Consider the following 15,272-nt stretch of genomic DNA (forward strand, 5'->3'; position numbering starts at 1 on the left):
TCCCCACCACAGCCCTTTGAGTACAGGGCACAGATCTTATTATTCCCGTTACATAGATGGAGAAATTGAAGTACAAAGAGGATAAGGGAGTCTATTAAGGTCATCTCCAGCGGCAGCAAAATGCCTAGAAACCAAGTCTGTTTACCCCAAGATAGACATTTTTTCCCCACTAGATGGGAAAGGCAGATGTTCTTTTTATGACCAGTTCCCTTCTGACCAAGAACACACATTTGCAAGACGGTGTGCAGACCAATCTATGGCTGTGAAAGTAGATTTAACTGGCCTGTGAGGTCTCATCAGCTGAGTGTAGTTATTCGATGGGTGAGTGACCCACCAACAAGACATCATTATTACTAGCATTCTGAAAGTGCCCATGATGTATACACAGAATAGATGAGAAACGTTCTGCCCTCACGGAATTAATAGTGTAGGGAACAAGCTTATAAACATTTCAACAAAAAGTGATAGACTTAAACAAACTACAACTAGAACCACTACAAATAACAGCTAATCTAAGACACTAACGGTTTTGCAGAGCAAATCCAGTGGGTGCTTCCAGGAAATATACTCTTCAACAGTTAAACAGAGAACAGAAGCTCTGTACACATAATGATATATACCAATCTTCAGATTATTAAAGTAAAGGCTCTCATCAAGAATGTTCATCACATTTTTAAAAATTATTAATTTCTTAATTCCTTCATTTCACTTTTCAACTTTAAGCAATTATATGAATATTCCATTTCCATCTTTCTAGGAAAGTTACATATTTTGTAACCTTTCCTATTTAAGAAAAATGAATTTATAATGGTGGCTCCCATCAGCATGCCTTTGGCAAATACATTAAAGCAGGGTGGTTTCATTGTGTTATTCTTCCAACCTCCTTCAGACATAACCTAAATGGAATGATGATTTTTCTCCTGTACATAGTAAAATCTGTGTACACATCCATGTATCACTCATTCTATAAAAAGTAAAATGTAAAAAAGCATTTCTTCACTGTCAAATTTAGTTTTAAACATTAATTTCACTTGTTAATTATCTCATATTTTACTTTTGCTGTTATTTATTTATCACCGTCTCTTTTTTTTCATGTTTGTTTATTTTTGAGAGAGAGAGAGAGAGAGGGTGCACACATGCACAAGTGGGGAAGGGGCAAACAGAGAGAGCAGGAGACATAGAATCTGAGGCAGTCTCCAGGCTGCGAACTGCCAGCCCAGAGCCCGACATGGGGCTCGAACCCACCAACTGAGATTATGACCTGAGCCTAATCAGATGCTTAACCAACTGAGCTACCCAGGTGCCCCTATTTATCACAATTTTATAACATGACCAAACTGTTTTAAACCTCAACACTTTAGAATTATTACAAAATAAAGAAAGCTAAGGAGAAAGAAATCTTAGCGATTTCAAACTACTGAGAAGAAGAATTTCTTTAGAAACCTACTAAATAGTAAAAATTGTAATCATCCTTTCAAAGGAATAATGTTAGCATTATTTTAAAAATACAACTTGATTAGAAAAAACAAAACTCTCTGGTATTTCCTGAATATACTCTGGGGATTCATACTTATAGCCAGTTGCCTTCTTTTTAAATATTTATTGAATTTCATAGGGCAATAAATAGCAATTTAAATGACAATTCAGAACTATCTGTAGGTTTCATTAGACTTACCAACAGTAATCATAAAATTATTCCATATTTTCTAATTCCTAAAACTCACTTCCATCACAAGAAAATATTTTAACAAATAACAGCTTAAAACCTAAATTAAAAATGTGATAATCAGCCTTTTTAGGGAGGAGAGGAACATGGCCAGGGTTATCTTCAGATCCTTAAGAGAAAAAACTGGGCCTAATTGGATCCTAAATGAAGTTAAGAAAGTAATTATACATGCAGCGACAGTGACATCTAGTGTCCGACCTTGCACGCCGCTAGACTACCATCAAATCCTAAAGGCTAAAGAAAGTTATTCAAAACTTCTCTTCTTTAAAACCAACAAACGGAACTTGTGCATTGTATCTAAAGATACAACCCATTGTCAAAGTGTTTCTATAGGTTTCTTCCCAGACATTAAAAAAAAAAAAATCTTAAGAGTAAAACATCTTAAAAAAAAACTGTAACACTAAAGCCCTAAAAAGTAAAAAGCACTGTTTACTCCATGTGGCCAACATCTACCTGGAACTGCTCCCCTTGGCTGCAGAGTTTAACGCAAAAATAATCTGGGACATGCTCTGATGGGTGTATCACAAACATTTAAACTTCCAGCTACAAAAGTAAAGATACTACACAAGTTAGTACGTGGTTAAAACATCAAGAAAAAACAATTTAGGACATTAAAGGAATACCTGAAGATGCAAAGAAAACAAAAAAATACTTTAGCTGTTGCACTGAGAAACCAGCTCGACATTTCAGCCCATGCTACCTTGCCATATTTTTGTTGCTTTGAAAGGTCCACTTATTAAACAGTAGGTATTTTTGCCCAAGAGGTTAGAATTTGGCAGCTTAGGTTAATTTACTATAGTATTTTAATAGTTTTATGCTCTAGATGAATCCATAAAAGTAAGCAAATTTCCAAAAATTATTTTTGGCCAGGACAATATTTTGTAAAAAGTAAAGTTAGCGTTAGATGAAGCTTACCTATTTTTTTTGGAAAGTTCATCCTTTCCCCTTTTAACTCCAAATATTCTTGTGATCAAGGTACTGAAAAGAAGTGTGGATGAATTTCTCACCTAATGTAAAAATAAACGCACAATAAGGATTAAGAAATATACATGGCATGAAACCAACATTTACAATATTCAAACTCGGTATTCAAAGTCATTACCCAACTGGCTAGTGTGGGGCTAAACAAAATATGGTTTGTGTTCATGAAATGATTTTCAAAAACTACATAGTAACTGACTCCATGACTTCCTCTTACATGAAGCTCCGCAATCCAACCACACGCACATAACACGGCCCTTGCCTATACTTCTAACACTACCACCAATTGTTTTCAATATCTCTTTGTACTTGTATCATCAAATAACACTTTCTTTTAAAAAAATTCATTTTCCCATATCCTTTCTGACAATGATTATCCCCTTAAAGAGCTCAGCTCTTTCCATTCATTTTCTGTAGTCATTTACCTATGGGATATATTCATAAGACCTAACTCAATCCACATTATTAAGATGGCCAAGAAAATATTTAATATCCAAAATGTTGTTTATTAACCCTACAATGTAGTAATCTAATAAATTTTAACCCTAAAATTATCTGAGACAACTGGTTGATAAAAATAAGAGGATGAAACTATCATTAATAAACATAAATCATTTCTCCAAAATGATAATAATAGATATCTCTATTCTAAACCAGTGTGTCAAGATGTTGTTTTGCTGGATTATAAACATGTCTTGGGGCACCTGCGTGGCTCAGTTGGTAAGCGTCCAACTTTGGCTCAGGTCATAAATCTTGCGGTTCCTGAGTTCAAGCCCCACATCGGACTGTCTGCTGTCAGCACAGAGCCTTCTTTGCATCCTCTGTCTCCCTCTCTCTCTCCCCTCCTCTGTGTGCACGCGTATGCATGCTCACTCTCTTTCTCTCTCTCAAAAATAAATAAACATTACAAAAAAAATTTGTTAATGTCTGAATGCCACGGCATATTGGGCTTCCTCAATTACCTTGCCAAATCCGAGCAGAGATCTATAAATACGTATTGACTTCCCTACAATATGTAAGGCACTATACCAGCATCATGGAGAATATCTAGAAATAGAAGACACACTTACAGCCAACACAGAGCCTACATTCTAATGAGATAGGTGTCATAATCATGTGGTATGTTTAAACAGCAACATAAGAAGAAAGGTAATTCAAAGTAACACTTTTAGATTTAGACTAAGACTTAGAAAATAGCCCTCTAAAACCACTACAGTAGGGGTCACAAACTCAAATGTCCACGGGAACCAGTGAGTGACAGGAGCAGCACAGGACTAGGTCTAATGCAGCCACTATTCAGCTTTCACTGAGTAGCATGAGGGAATGTAAGCCCAGTGTTGCCAGATCTGCTTTTTTAAGAGAAGCCAGAAAACCCAGTTTTTATGTGAAATCCATTATTTTGAAATGTTGGCAACAGATTAAAGGGGGGGGAAAAAAAACCACTGAGGAGGCCAAATAAAACACAGTTGTAGGCTAGATTTGACCTATCAGCCATTTGCAACCTCTCCTCTAGAAGCCCAAGACTGACTCAATTCATGCATGGTAACTCTAAAAGTAGACTATAATTCATACCAAAGTGGTATAATTTATACCAATATTGCAATGAAACCCTAAAATTGGATAAATTCACTTATGTTCATTCCACAGTCAACAAACATTCATGAAGACACTACTATGTGCCCTAACCAATATCCCCGAACAACAAATCTATCCTGTTACATTGTCAACGTGGCCTCTGGCCTACTCAGATCTTGATTATCTCTTACCTCATCTATTGACTTAGTGCCCAAAGACTCTTGGGTTTAAGATGACTTGATGAAGTCACATAAAAACGCTGTCTCCTCTCAGGAATCACACAAAAACATAAAAAGAAAAACAGGAGCACAAATTCCATTCTGCCCTGAACAAAACTTTCTAAGAAAAGCTGCTAGATGCAGTGTAGATGCAAGCTAAAACAGGAGTTCCTGGAGATGAAAGAGGATGCCTGCCCTTAATCAAAACTTAGACGACTGTTTTACAAAGTGAATGGGTACCCCCAGAAAGAACACCCCTTTGTGTGTGATTCCATAGGCTAGAGGCAGGAGACAGTCTTTCTGTAATATTAAGATGGATCTGAGGGTTCCAGTAGTAGTACTCTGATTCATTCATTATCAAGTTCCCTCATTAGCAGCCAATAATCGTCATTGCCTATTCCAGTAGGTGTAGCAAAATGGTGATTGATATTCTACCATTAATTAGCTATACTTTTCAGAAAAATAAAGTTTTCCTTCATCAGCTCTTTGATTACCCTGTTACTCGGTTACTACAGAATCATTTCCATAAATTTACCAGTTTGCAGGATAATGGGTTCATGCCATGGCAGCCCCCAAAGGTCACCAAATCATGATCTTTTAAGACATTAATAAAATTAATTTTCCTTCTACTCAGATATGATCCACATACCATAAAATTCACCATGTTAAAGGGTACTAACTATTCAGTGGTTTTTACTACATTCGCAACATAGGAAACTACCACCACTACCTAATGCTACAGTATTTTCATCATTGCAAAATGAAACCCTATACACATTAGTAGTCATCACGCACCCTCCCACACTAGGCAAACACTAATCTACTTTCTGTCTCTATGGATTTACCTATTCTGGACATTTCATATGCATGTGATGATGTAACATGCAGCCTCTTTTGTCTAGCTTAGCTGCTTTCAAAGTTCACTCACGTTGTAACATGTATCAGTATGTAATCCCTTTTCATGGCCAAATAATATGCCATTGTATGGATATACCACATTTTTAAATCTACTCATCATTTGATGAACATTGGGGTTGTTTCCATTTTCTGGCTAGTATGGATAATGATGCTACGAACACTGCTATACGAGTTGTTGCGTGAACGTGTTTTCATTTCTTTTGGGTATATACATAGAAATGGTATTGCTGAGCCATATGGTAGATAGAGTAGGCAGTTAGTTAGACACGAGCTGGAGGCAAAGGCAGTGATAAAGAGGCGACACATTAGAAGCCTGAGGGCACAACATCCTGACTTTGTGGCTTCCAACACCCTAGGGCTTACAGACCAAGAGCCACAGGTGCAGAACATGCACTCTCATCCTCAACCTCTACCCCATGGTAACATATGGCCTCATTATATTTACCTTGCGGTGTTGACCCACCTCCCTGCCCACCCCTGTGGCAGAAGATGGTCTTGACAGTTCTGGCAAGAACCCTGTAGGGTCAAAAACTACCCCTCCCAACAAGTAGGAGTACTTTAGATGACTGGAAACAACCTCAGCTGGAGACAACCCTAGCTATGACCCATAACCTATACAAACATAAAAAGACACTCCTAACCCCAGTACAGTTGCCACCTCTGGGCCTGTCCACTCTCTCACTTCGAGAGTATAATGTTCTTGATAAACTGCTTTGTGCTTGCCACTTCCCTTCTGGCTATCTTTATTCAAGTGTGGATCCTCACATAAATCTTTTGTGGGGAACCCAAGACCCAAGACCTCCATTCACACAATGCATACTCCCCCATTGGTAACCATAACTCTACGTCAACCTTTTGAGAACCTGACAAAGTGGTAGTACCATTTTACATTTGCACCAGCACTGTATGAGGGTTCCAATTTCACCAATTCTCCAAATGCTCCCCAATAACTGTTACTGTCCATCTTTTTTATTGTAACTATTCTAAGTGGGTGTGAAATGGTATCTCACTACGATTTTGATTTGCATGTCCCTAGTGATTAATGATGTTAAGCATCTTTTCATGTGCTTATTGTACATTTACATACCTTTTCTGGAGAAATGTATTCAGGTTCTTTGCCCAATTTTTAACCAGGTTGCCTTTTTATCATTGAGTTTTAAGAGTTCTTTATACATTTTATATGCTAACCAAATATCAGATACATGATTTGCAAATATTTTCTCCCATTCAGTCAGTTGTCTTTTCATTTTCTTGATGGTATCCTTTGAAACACTGGCATTTTAAATTTTGATCAAGCCTAACATTCTTCTTTTGCTGCTTATGCTTAAGTATCATATCTAAGAAACTGTTACCTAATCCAAGGTCACAAAGATCGACAGTTAATATTTTCTTCTAAAAGTTTCATCATTGGGGCACCTGGATGGTTCAATCGATTGACTCTTGATTTTAGCTCAGGTCATGATCCCAGGGTTGTGGGATCCAGCCCCTCATCCACGAGGGGCTTCTGCTCAGCGTGGAGCCTCTTAAGACTCTCTCTCTCTCTCTCTCCCTCTCTCTCTCTCTCTCTCCCCCTCTCCCTCCCGTCTCCCCTGCTCATGTGCGCTCTTTCTCTCTAAAAATTAATTAATTAATTAATTAATTAAGGAGTTTGATCTATTTTGAAATTTTTTAATATGGTATAAGATAGGATGCAAATTCATTCTTTTACAGGTATATATGCAGCTATCCTGGTACCATTTGCTGAACAGACTATTCTTTCCCCCACTGAAATGGCCTTTTTACTAAATGTTAGGTTTTATTTCTGGACACTTAATTCTATTGTATTGATTTATAAATGTCTTTCCTATGCCAGTACCACATTATCTTGATTACTGTTGCCTTCATTGTAAGTTTCAAAATTTGGGCATGTGAGTCCTCTGTTGTTTTTTGTTTTTGTTTTTTTTTTCAAGATTGTTTTGACTAGTCTGAGTCCCTTGAATTTGCATCTGAATTTTACAATCACTTGGTCAATTTCTGCAAAAAACTCCAATAGGATTTTAACAGAGACTGTATTGTATCTGCAGATCAATTTGGGGAGTATTGCCATCTTAACAATATTAATGAAGTCTTCCAGTCCATGAACATGAAATATCTTTCCATTTATTAGACCTTTTTCAATTTCTTTCAAAAATGTTTTGTAATTTTCAGTGTACAAGTCTTAAACTTCTTTTGTTAAATGTATTCCTAAGTATTTTATTCCCTTTGATGCTATTACAAATGGAATTGTTTTCTTAATTTCATTTTTTTAATGTTTATTTATATTTGAGAGAGAGAGAGAGAGACCGTGTGTGAGCAGGGGATGCTCAGAGAGACAGGGAGACACAGAATCTGAAGCAGGCTCCAGGCTCTGGGCTGTCAGCACAGAGCCCGATGCAGGGCTCGAATCCATGAACCATGAGATCACGACCTGAGCCAGAGTCAGAGACCTAACTAACCAACTGAGCCATGCAGGTGCCCCTTTAATTTCATTTTTGGATTATTCATTGCTAGTCTATAAAACTACAATTGGTTTTTGTATGTTACTCTTGTATCCTACAACCTTGATGAATATTTTTGTTAATGATTAATTAATTAATGGTTGTGTGTGTGTGTGTTCCTTAGGATTTTCTATATACTGTATATGATTACATCACTGAAAAATAGCGATAGTTTTGCATCTTTCTTTCTAATCTTGCTGATTTTTATTTCTTATTCTTGCCTAACTGCCCTACCTACAACTTCTAGTACAATGTTGAACAGATGTGCCAGAGTTGATACCCTTGTCCTATTCCTAATCTTAGGAGGAAAGCTTTTTTTAGTCTTTCACCATTGAGTATGTTATTAGCTATGGGTTTTCCATTGATACCCATTGTCAGGTTGAGAAAGTTCCCTTCCATTCCTACTTTATTGAGTATTTATAACAAGAAATGGTGTTGGGATTTCCGCATCTGCTTAAATGATCATATGGTTTTATCCACTAGTCTATTCATAGGGGGTACTATATTGATTTTCATATGTTGAAAATATATACTCTATATTCTAAATGTGTAGAAGTAATATAGCACAACATTAAAAACAATTACTGTAAATATAGAGCAAAATAACTAGCATGGAAGACACTACTTGTTACTTAAGACAGAAGAGCATCCCTATGTTTCTGTGCTGTAGGTAGTATAATAGTTCCAGGACATCTGTGTAAAGTACTCCTTTTATTTTCTAATATTTCATCCATATTTTCTGGCCTTCTCCACTATAAAGCTAATTAAGGAGGGAAAGTACGTAGAAGTACAATTGAAGGAGAGGTGATGACTGACAAACTGCATTACCAACTCTTAAATCATTGTTAGTAGATACAAATATGCATCATTGATATATCCATGTGGGTAATGAAAAAGGTCATTATCAGCACTAATATATTTTGGAAAAATAATCATAGTAACGACAATGAAAACATGTCCTATTTGGGAAGGATGGATCAAGGAGAATACAAGTAAAAAAAGAGAGTAACAATAGAAAAAAGCAGTAAAGTTAAAAATGGAGAGAACAGAATGGTTGCCAAATAACTTCAGCTATAGTCAATTCTTATCATAAGGAAAATACCAGAAAACCTTCCTGTTTTCTTACCTCCTTCCCCACAAGCCCTGAACACAGTGTTGATAAAGATTTGATATTCAGCTACAAACTGACAACTGCTATCAGTTTTTCCCTTCTATTCATTAAGTATATATACTTTTTCTTTCCTTTCTAGCATGAAAAGGCTAACCATACAGTCTTGTGTAAAATATAGGAGGGTTAGGCAAAGGAAAAGAAAATTAGGTTTCACAAAGCAGTGTGTGTGTGTGTGTGTGTGTGTGAGAGAGAGAGAGAGAGAGAGAGGGAAAGAGAGAGTCTGTGTGTAGAAGTGTGCATGCATGTATATATGTTTATGTGTAGACAATACATTTTTCTTATATATGTATGGCTTTACTTATATAACATAAATGCCCCCTTGACAAATAGTTTTAAAATATAAATGCACAGCCTATTATGTGCAATCACTAAGTGGTACAGTCATTTATACACCATACACCTTCACCCTTAATAGACGGTCACATCCCTGACAATGGGATCTACATACAATATAAAATATTTTGTGTAGTGTACATGGTACCAGTTTATAGTAGAAAGAAATACTCTGTGAAAAAAATGAAATGAGATTTGGTTCTAATTTGCCTTTCATCACTTCTTAGCCATGTGACTTTGAAGAAGACACTTAAAACTTTAGGTCATAAATCCCTTATCTGTAATGCAGGAAAGCTGTACTGAAATTTCTGGGCCTATGATTAAGGGGAGGGCCAGCCAAGTTCTGCAGTTCATGGTGACCTCCTTCCAAAAGAGTGAGACAAAGGAAGAGACAGAACTTCCACCCGTCCATATACCACCTATGCAAGACTTTAAAAAAAATTTTTTTTAATGTTTATTTATTTTTGAGAGACAGGGAGACAGAGAGACCAGAGCGTGAGAGGGGGAGGGGTAGAGAGAGGGAGACACAGAATCCCAAGCAGGCTCCAGGCTCTGAGCTGTCAGCACAGAGCCCAACACGGGGCATAAACCCACTGACCATGAGATCATGACCTGAGCCGAAGTCAGACGCTTAACCAACTGAGCCAGCCAGGCGCCCCTGCATGATCTTTTTTTTTTTTTTTTTTAAGTACTTTCCTGTGAGTAAAGCTCCATGCCAAGGCATGCCGTGTAATGTAGAGCATGGCTAGGTGTAAGCACCACACAATCTTCAGCCTGGCACCCTTGGGGCAAACTCACAACTATCAGAGAGCCTGGACATGCTGGTGCCAACAGAGGCACAAAGTATACATGGCTGTGCTACTGGGAAGACCCGAAAGACTCCTTTCCCCCCTCTGAAACCCACTGCATATTGCGGGCCAGAGCTGGCCTGAGGTAAGCAACTAAAGACATACCAGACAGAAATATAAACTCAGTGTGGGTCTTAGTAGGATGCCAAAATGGCATACTCGGTAGAGTTTCTAGGAGAGCTGGGAAGACAAGTTACCTGCCCTGCAGTGACAATGTGACGATGCAGGGAAAGAAGATCAGGTTTTCCAGTCACTGAACTAAAAAAAAAAGGGAATGCTCAGAAATACCTCAGTGTGTGTGTGTGTGTGTGTGTGTGTGTGTGTGTGTGTGTGTGTGTATGGAACTATAAATTACTCTCACCTATATTTTTAACTAGCTTCATCTCCAAAATACATGTCAAAGATCATCACATGTCACCATTTTTACTAATATTTTTCCATTGTGAGCCATCATCATGACTTGGCAAAACTATTACAACAGCTTCCTGATTAGTCTTCCTCCTTCTCTCTTGCCACCTTACAATTGAGTCTCCATTTTTAACTGCATCAGTCGGATGCCATCACTCCCCTACTGTGAAACTCTCTCATGAAGGATTTTTCAACAGCAGTAGGAGCCACAATTTGAAACCCTGTCCCAATTATACCCATAGAGGCTGTAGAACATCCGGACATTTCCAGACTCAGATGAGACGCTGTATCACAGGGCATGGGAACTGCCTTCTCTTGCAGCTGCCCAAAGGTTGTGCCAACATGTGCCCCAACGGTTAATCTTTGGCCAGTAAGAGAGAGGAGATGGAACTGTTCCAAGAGGTGGTAGTTTCACATGGCCTGGTTAGAAGATGTATCACATGACCAGACGACTAGCTTGGTTTTCCTGCAAGGTCAAGGCCTGCTTAGTAATAATGCCTTTCCTCTTTCCTTGTCTCACCTTCCCTTTTTCCTTCATTCCTGCTGCTTTGGATTTGTGCCACTCAATAAAACCTTAGCACCTAGGCTATAGTTCCAGCTCTGTTTCCTAAGTAACAGGGCCAAAAACCTATAAGGTAGGTAAAATGAACCTCCTCTGTATTCCTCTAACACCAAAAACTTTCCCCTATAATAGCCCAGATTCTGGAGTCAGACAGATAATAGTTGTGTGTTCTTACACAAAGTTATTTTGCCTTCCTGAGCCTTGTTTTCCTTTTCTGTAAATGACTGTAATAACAGAATCTACTTTGCAAGGCTGTTCTGAGCATTAACTGAGATTATCAAGGTAAATGATGCCAGGCACACAGAAAATCCTCAATAAAACAGACATCATTATGATCATGCCTTATTTATCCTTGTATTTCTAGTGTTTAACATATCATCTGCAACACAGTAGATGTGCTTAATGCTAATCTGTTTACAATACCTTTCCCCTGTATTTTATTTTATTTTATTTTTTTTTAATTTTTTTTTTCAACGTTTATTTATTTTTGGGACAGAGAGAGACAAAGCATGAACGGGGGAGGGGCAGAGAGAGAGGGAGACTCAGAATCGGAAACAGGCTCCAGGCTCTGAGCCATCAGCCCAGAGCCTGACGCGGGGCTCGAACTCCCGGACTGCGAGATCGTGACCTGGCCGAAGTCGGACGCTTAACCCACTGCACCACCCAGGCGCCCCTCCCCTGTATTTTAAAAATGCACAAGGAATGGCAAAGATCAAAAAATTTGTATGGTCTCAATACACAGGATTAAGGAATCTGTAAACAAAAAATAAAATTATACATGAATGCTTGTTGGAAAACATTCCTTTACTGCAAAATTAAAATTAAGTTAATTTTACTTGTGTTTTCCTCTGCAACATGGAAAAACAGTTAGGTCCAAAGTACAAATGTAGTCACATTTAGGCACAAGATATATTCTTGAAAAGACGTGCACAAATTAGGTTTCAGTAAATTAAACCACATTTCACATGCATTCAGGAAAAACCACTCTGTAAATGACTTCAACAGAGAATGCTGTGGTAGGTTGTTTTAAACTGTTATACATTTCAATTGTCCTAAAATGAAGCCCTCTTCATGTTCATTGATTATGTTGATTTATAATTTTGGCATATCTTAGATTAAGTTTTTATAAGAAAAAAAGGCTAACAATCAATATATTAAAGTCACAGTACTGATCATTAGAGCTATGATGTTTATTTTCTCAAGTACAGCAAACTGAATAGAACCAAAAAGATCCCTTCATCACCAGTGTTAATAAGGAAGATTCTCCCCCCGCCCCCATAAAACTACACATGAGCACTTATATATGTGAATGCAGTCTTTTGTGGATATATGTGTATATCTGAGTACTACACACATTTGAAACCCACGTTAAAAAAAGGCAGAAAATACATCAGAATGCTAATAATGATTATCATCTGTATGGTGGTTAAACAGGTGACTTTTACTTTTCTTTTTATGCTTTTCTTTATTTTCAAATTTTCTGCAGTATATGTGTTACTGTTTCAAAAGGGCTCAAAAAAGATTTTTTTAAAAATAAGGTACTCATTTTTGATACTTTCAGTTTTGCTAAAATGTTAGGAAAGTCACCAGGTTTCACCCTCTGAAAGCATTTCTTTGTTCATCTTGAATTTACGACTTGTTGAAAACAATATTGATATTGCTGGCAATCAGTTTTATGATCTCTAGTTTTCCGGATGGTAAAGCCCCATTCCTACCTCTATGACTCTACTGAAGGTACACAGGTATTGCTCTGCTTCCTGTAAATGCAAAAGGTAAACACTGTGTCCTCAGGAGTAGTTAGGCAATGCTCCTAGACAGGATTTCAGACATGTATCTCTCTTACAGGAAGATGCACAATTTTCCAGGCAGAAGTTGGCAACCTTGAGGATTCCTCTTTACCTTGGAAGTCTGTGCCTTTGGCTACACTACAAAATACTGACTCTCAATTAGAGCAGCATTATTCATGATAGCCAAAAAAACCCCTAAATGTTTATCAACAGATGAATGGATAAACAAAGCGTCCTATATACATACAACAGGGTATCATTCAGCCTTAAAAAGGAACGAAATAATAACACAGGCTACAACATGGATAAACCTTGAAAACACTACACTAAATGAAAGAATCCAGATACAAAAGGACAAAAATTCTGTAATTTCACTTATATGAGGTACCTACAACAGGCAAATTCATAGAGCCTGGGAAGTAGCACAGAGGTTCCCTGGGGCAGGGAGTACCTCACCAAGGAAGTGAGGAGTGACTGTTTAACAGATACAGAGCTTCCGTTTAGGGTGATGAAAAACTTCTGAGAATGGATAGTGGTGATGACTGCACAACACTGCAAATGTACCTCGTGCCACTGAACTGTATATTTTATTTTGATTTATTTACTTTTTAATGTTTATTTATTTTTGAGAGAGAGAGAGAGACAGAATGTGAGAGGAGGAGGGGCAGAGAGAGAGGGAGACACAGAATCCGAAACAGGTTCCAGGCTCTTAGGTGTCAGCACAGAGCCCAACGTGGGGTTCAAACTCACGAACCATGAGATCATGACCTGAGCCGGTCAGGTGCTCAACCGACTGAGCCACCCAGGCACCCCTGAACTGTATATTTTAAAATGGTTAACATGATAAATTTTGAAAAAGAGATAAGTGACAGTTTAAACAAAAATAATAACAATGTAGTGTGGGTTTATAACATACATAAACTGTAATAAAAGCACAAAGATTGGGAGGAGAGAAAAGGAAATATGTATCATTAGGTTCTTACACTTCAACTGAAGTGATACGATACCACTTGAGGGTGGACAGTGATGCTAAAGATACATGCTAAAACCCCTAAGGCAATCACTTAAATAAGAAAACAAATAATTATGGCTAAAAAGCCAACAAAGAAGATAAATAGTAGCTTATTAAAACCTACTCGGAAGTATAATTAAGTCAATGAAAAAAAAAATGGCAAAAGCACTTACTGCCCAGACTGGTGATGTAAAGCCTAGAATTGCGGCCTTAGCTCCATCAGCCACATATGGAATAATATTTTCTCCCAGACGTGTATCTCTGAACAAGGCTCTAAGGATATTTAAAGCATGAACCTAGAATAAAAAGCTAAAAATTAGATGTGGTTGAAGACCCTGGTAATTCTAAATCTGTACACATTCAACAACATAACCTCAAAATAAAAAAATTACTGAATTTGAGAAGAAATAAATAATCCATAAATGAAATAGCAGATTTTGATAAAATACAATTATCTGATAAATCTATTTTTTAAAAGATTTAAACAGTGCAACTAAAAAGCTTGATTCAATGGACATATGCAGAATCCTGCACCTAACAAATAGAGACAACATGTTCTTTTCAAGTACACATGAAACATTTATTTATTTTTTTTTTTTCAACGTTTATTTATTTTTGGGACAGAGAGAGACAGAGCATGAACGGGCAAGGGGCAGAGAGAGAGGGAGACACAGAACCGGAAACAGGCTCCAGGCTCCGAGCCATCAGCCCAGAGCCTGACGCGGGGCTCGAACTCCTGGACCGCGAGATCGTGACCTGGCTGAAGTCGGACGCTTAACCGACTGCGCCACCCAGGCGCCCCGAAACATTTATTTTTTTAAATGACTTAAAACCTAGCCACAAATAAAATCTCAACAAATACCAAATAATTAAAATCTTACATATTATGTTCTGATCACAGTGGAACTAAGTCAGAAACTGATTTCTTTAAATACTTTTAAAACTGATACTTTATTTAAAAAAAAAAAAAGTGGTCAAAGGAAAAAAAAATTAACATTTAGGGCTGACCAATAACCAAGGTGCTACACATCAACATTTTGAGACGCAATGTAAGTGGAACTTAAAAAAAAAAAAAAAATGCATGCCTTACATGCTTCTATAAAGAAAAAAAGACTAAAAATGAATATTCTCGGTGTCCAATTCAGATGACAAAGAACAGTAAATTAGAAAAGAGAAAGAAAATTTAAAAGAGCAGAAAATTTTGAAAAAAGCAATGA

At 37.5% G+C, this 15,272-nt stretch overlaps 1 protein-coding gene across 8 annotated transcripts in view; it reads right to left on the reverse strand.

The window, feature by feature from the left end:
* The window catches only part of THADA (THADA armadillo repeat containing), a 332,244-nt gene that overhangs the window by 225,100 nt on the left and 91,872 nt on the right, over positions 1–15,272 (reverse strand). For all 8 annotated transcript variants that reach the window (XM_045054143.1, XM_045054144.1, XM_006930069.5 and 5 more), the window contains 2 exons: positions 14,229–14,351; positions 2,642–2,733 (listed from right to left, as the gene is read on the reverse strand). In XM_045054143.1, the coding sequence (XP_044910078.1) occupies positions 2,642–2,733; positions 14,229–14,351 (215 nt within the window). The remainder of the gene's footprint in view (positions 1–2,641; positions 2,734–14,228; positions 14,352–15,272) is intronic.

Source organism: Felis catus, chromosome A3, assembly GCF_018350175.1.
Source record: "Felis catus isolate Fca126 chromosome A3, F.catus_Fca126_mat1.0, whole genome shotgun sequence".
NCBI lineage: Eukaryota > Metazoa > Chordata > Mammalia > Carnivora > Felidae > Felis > Felis catus.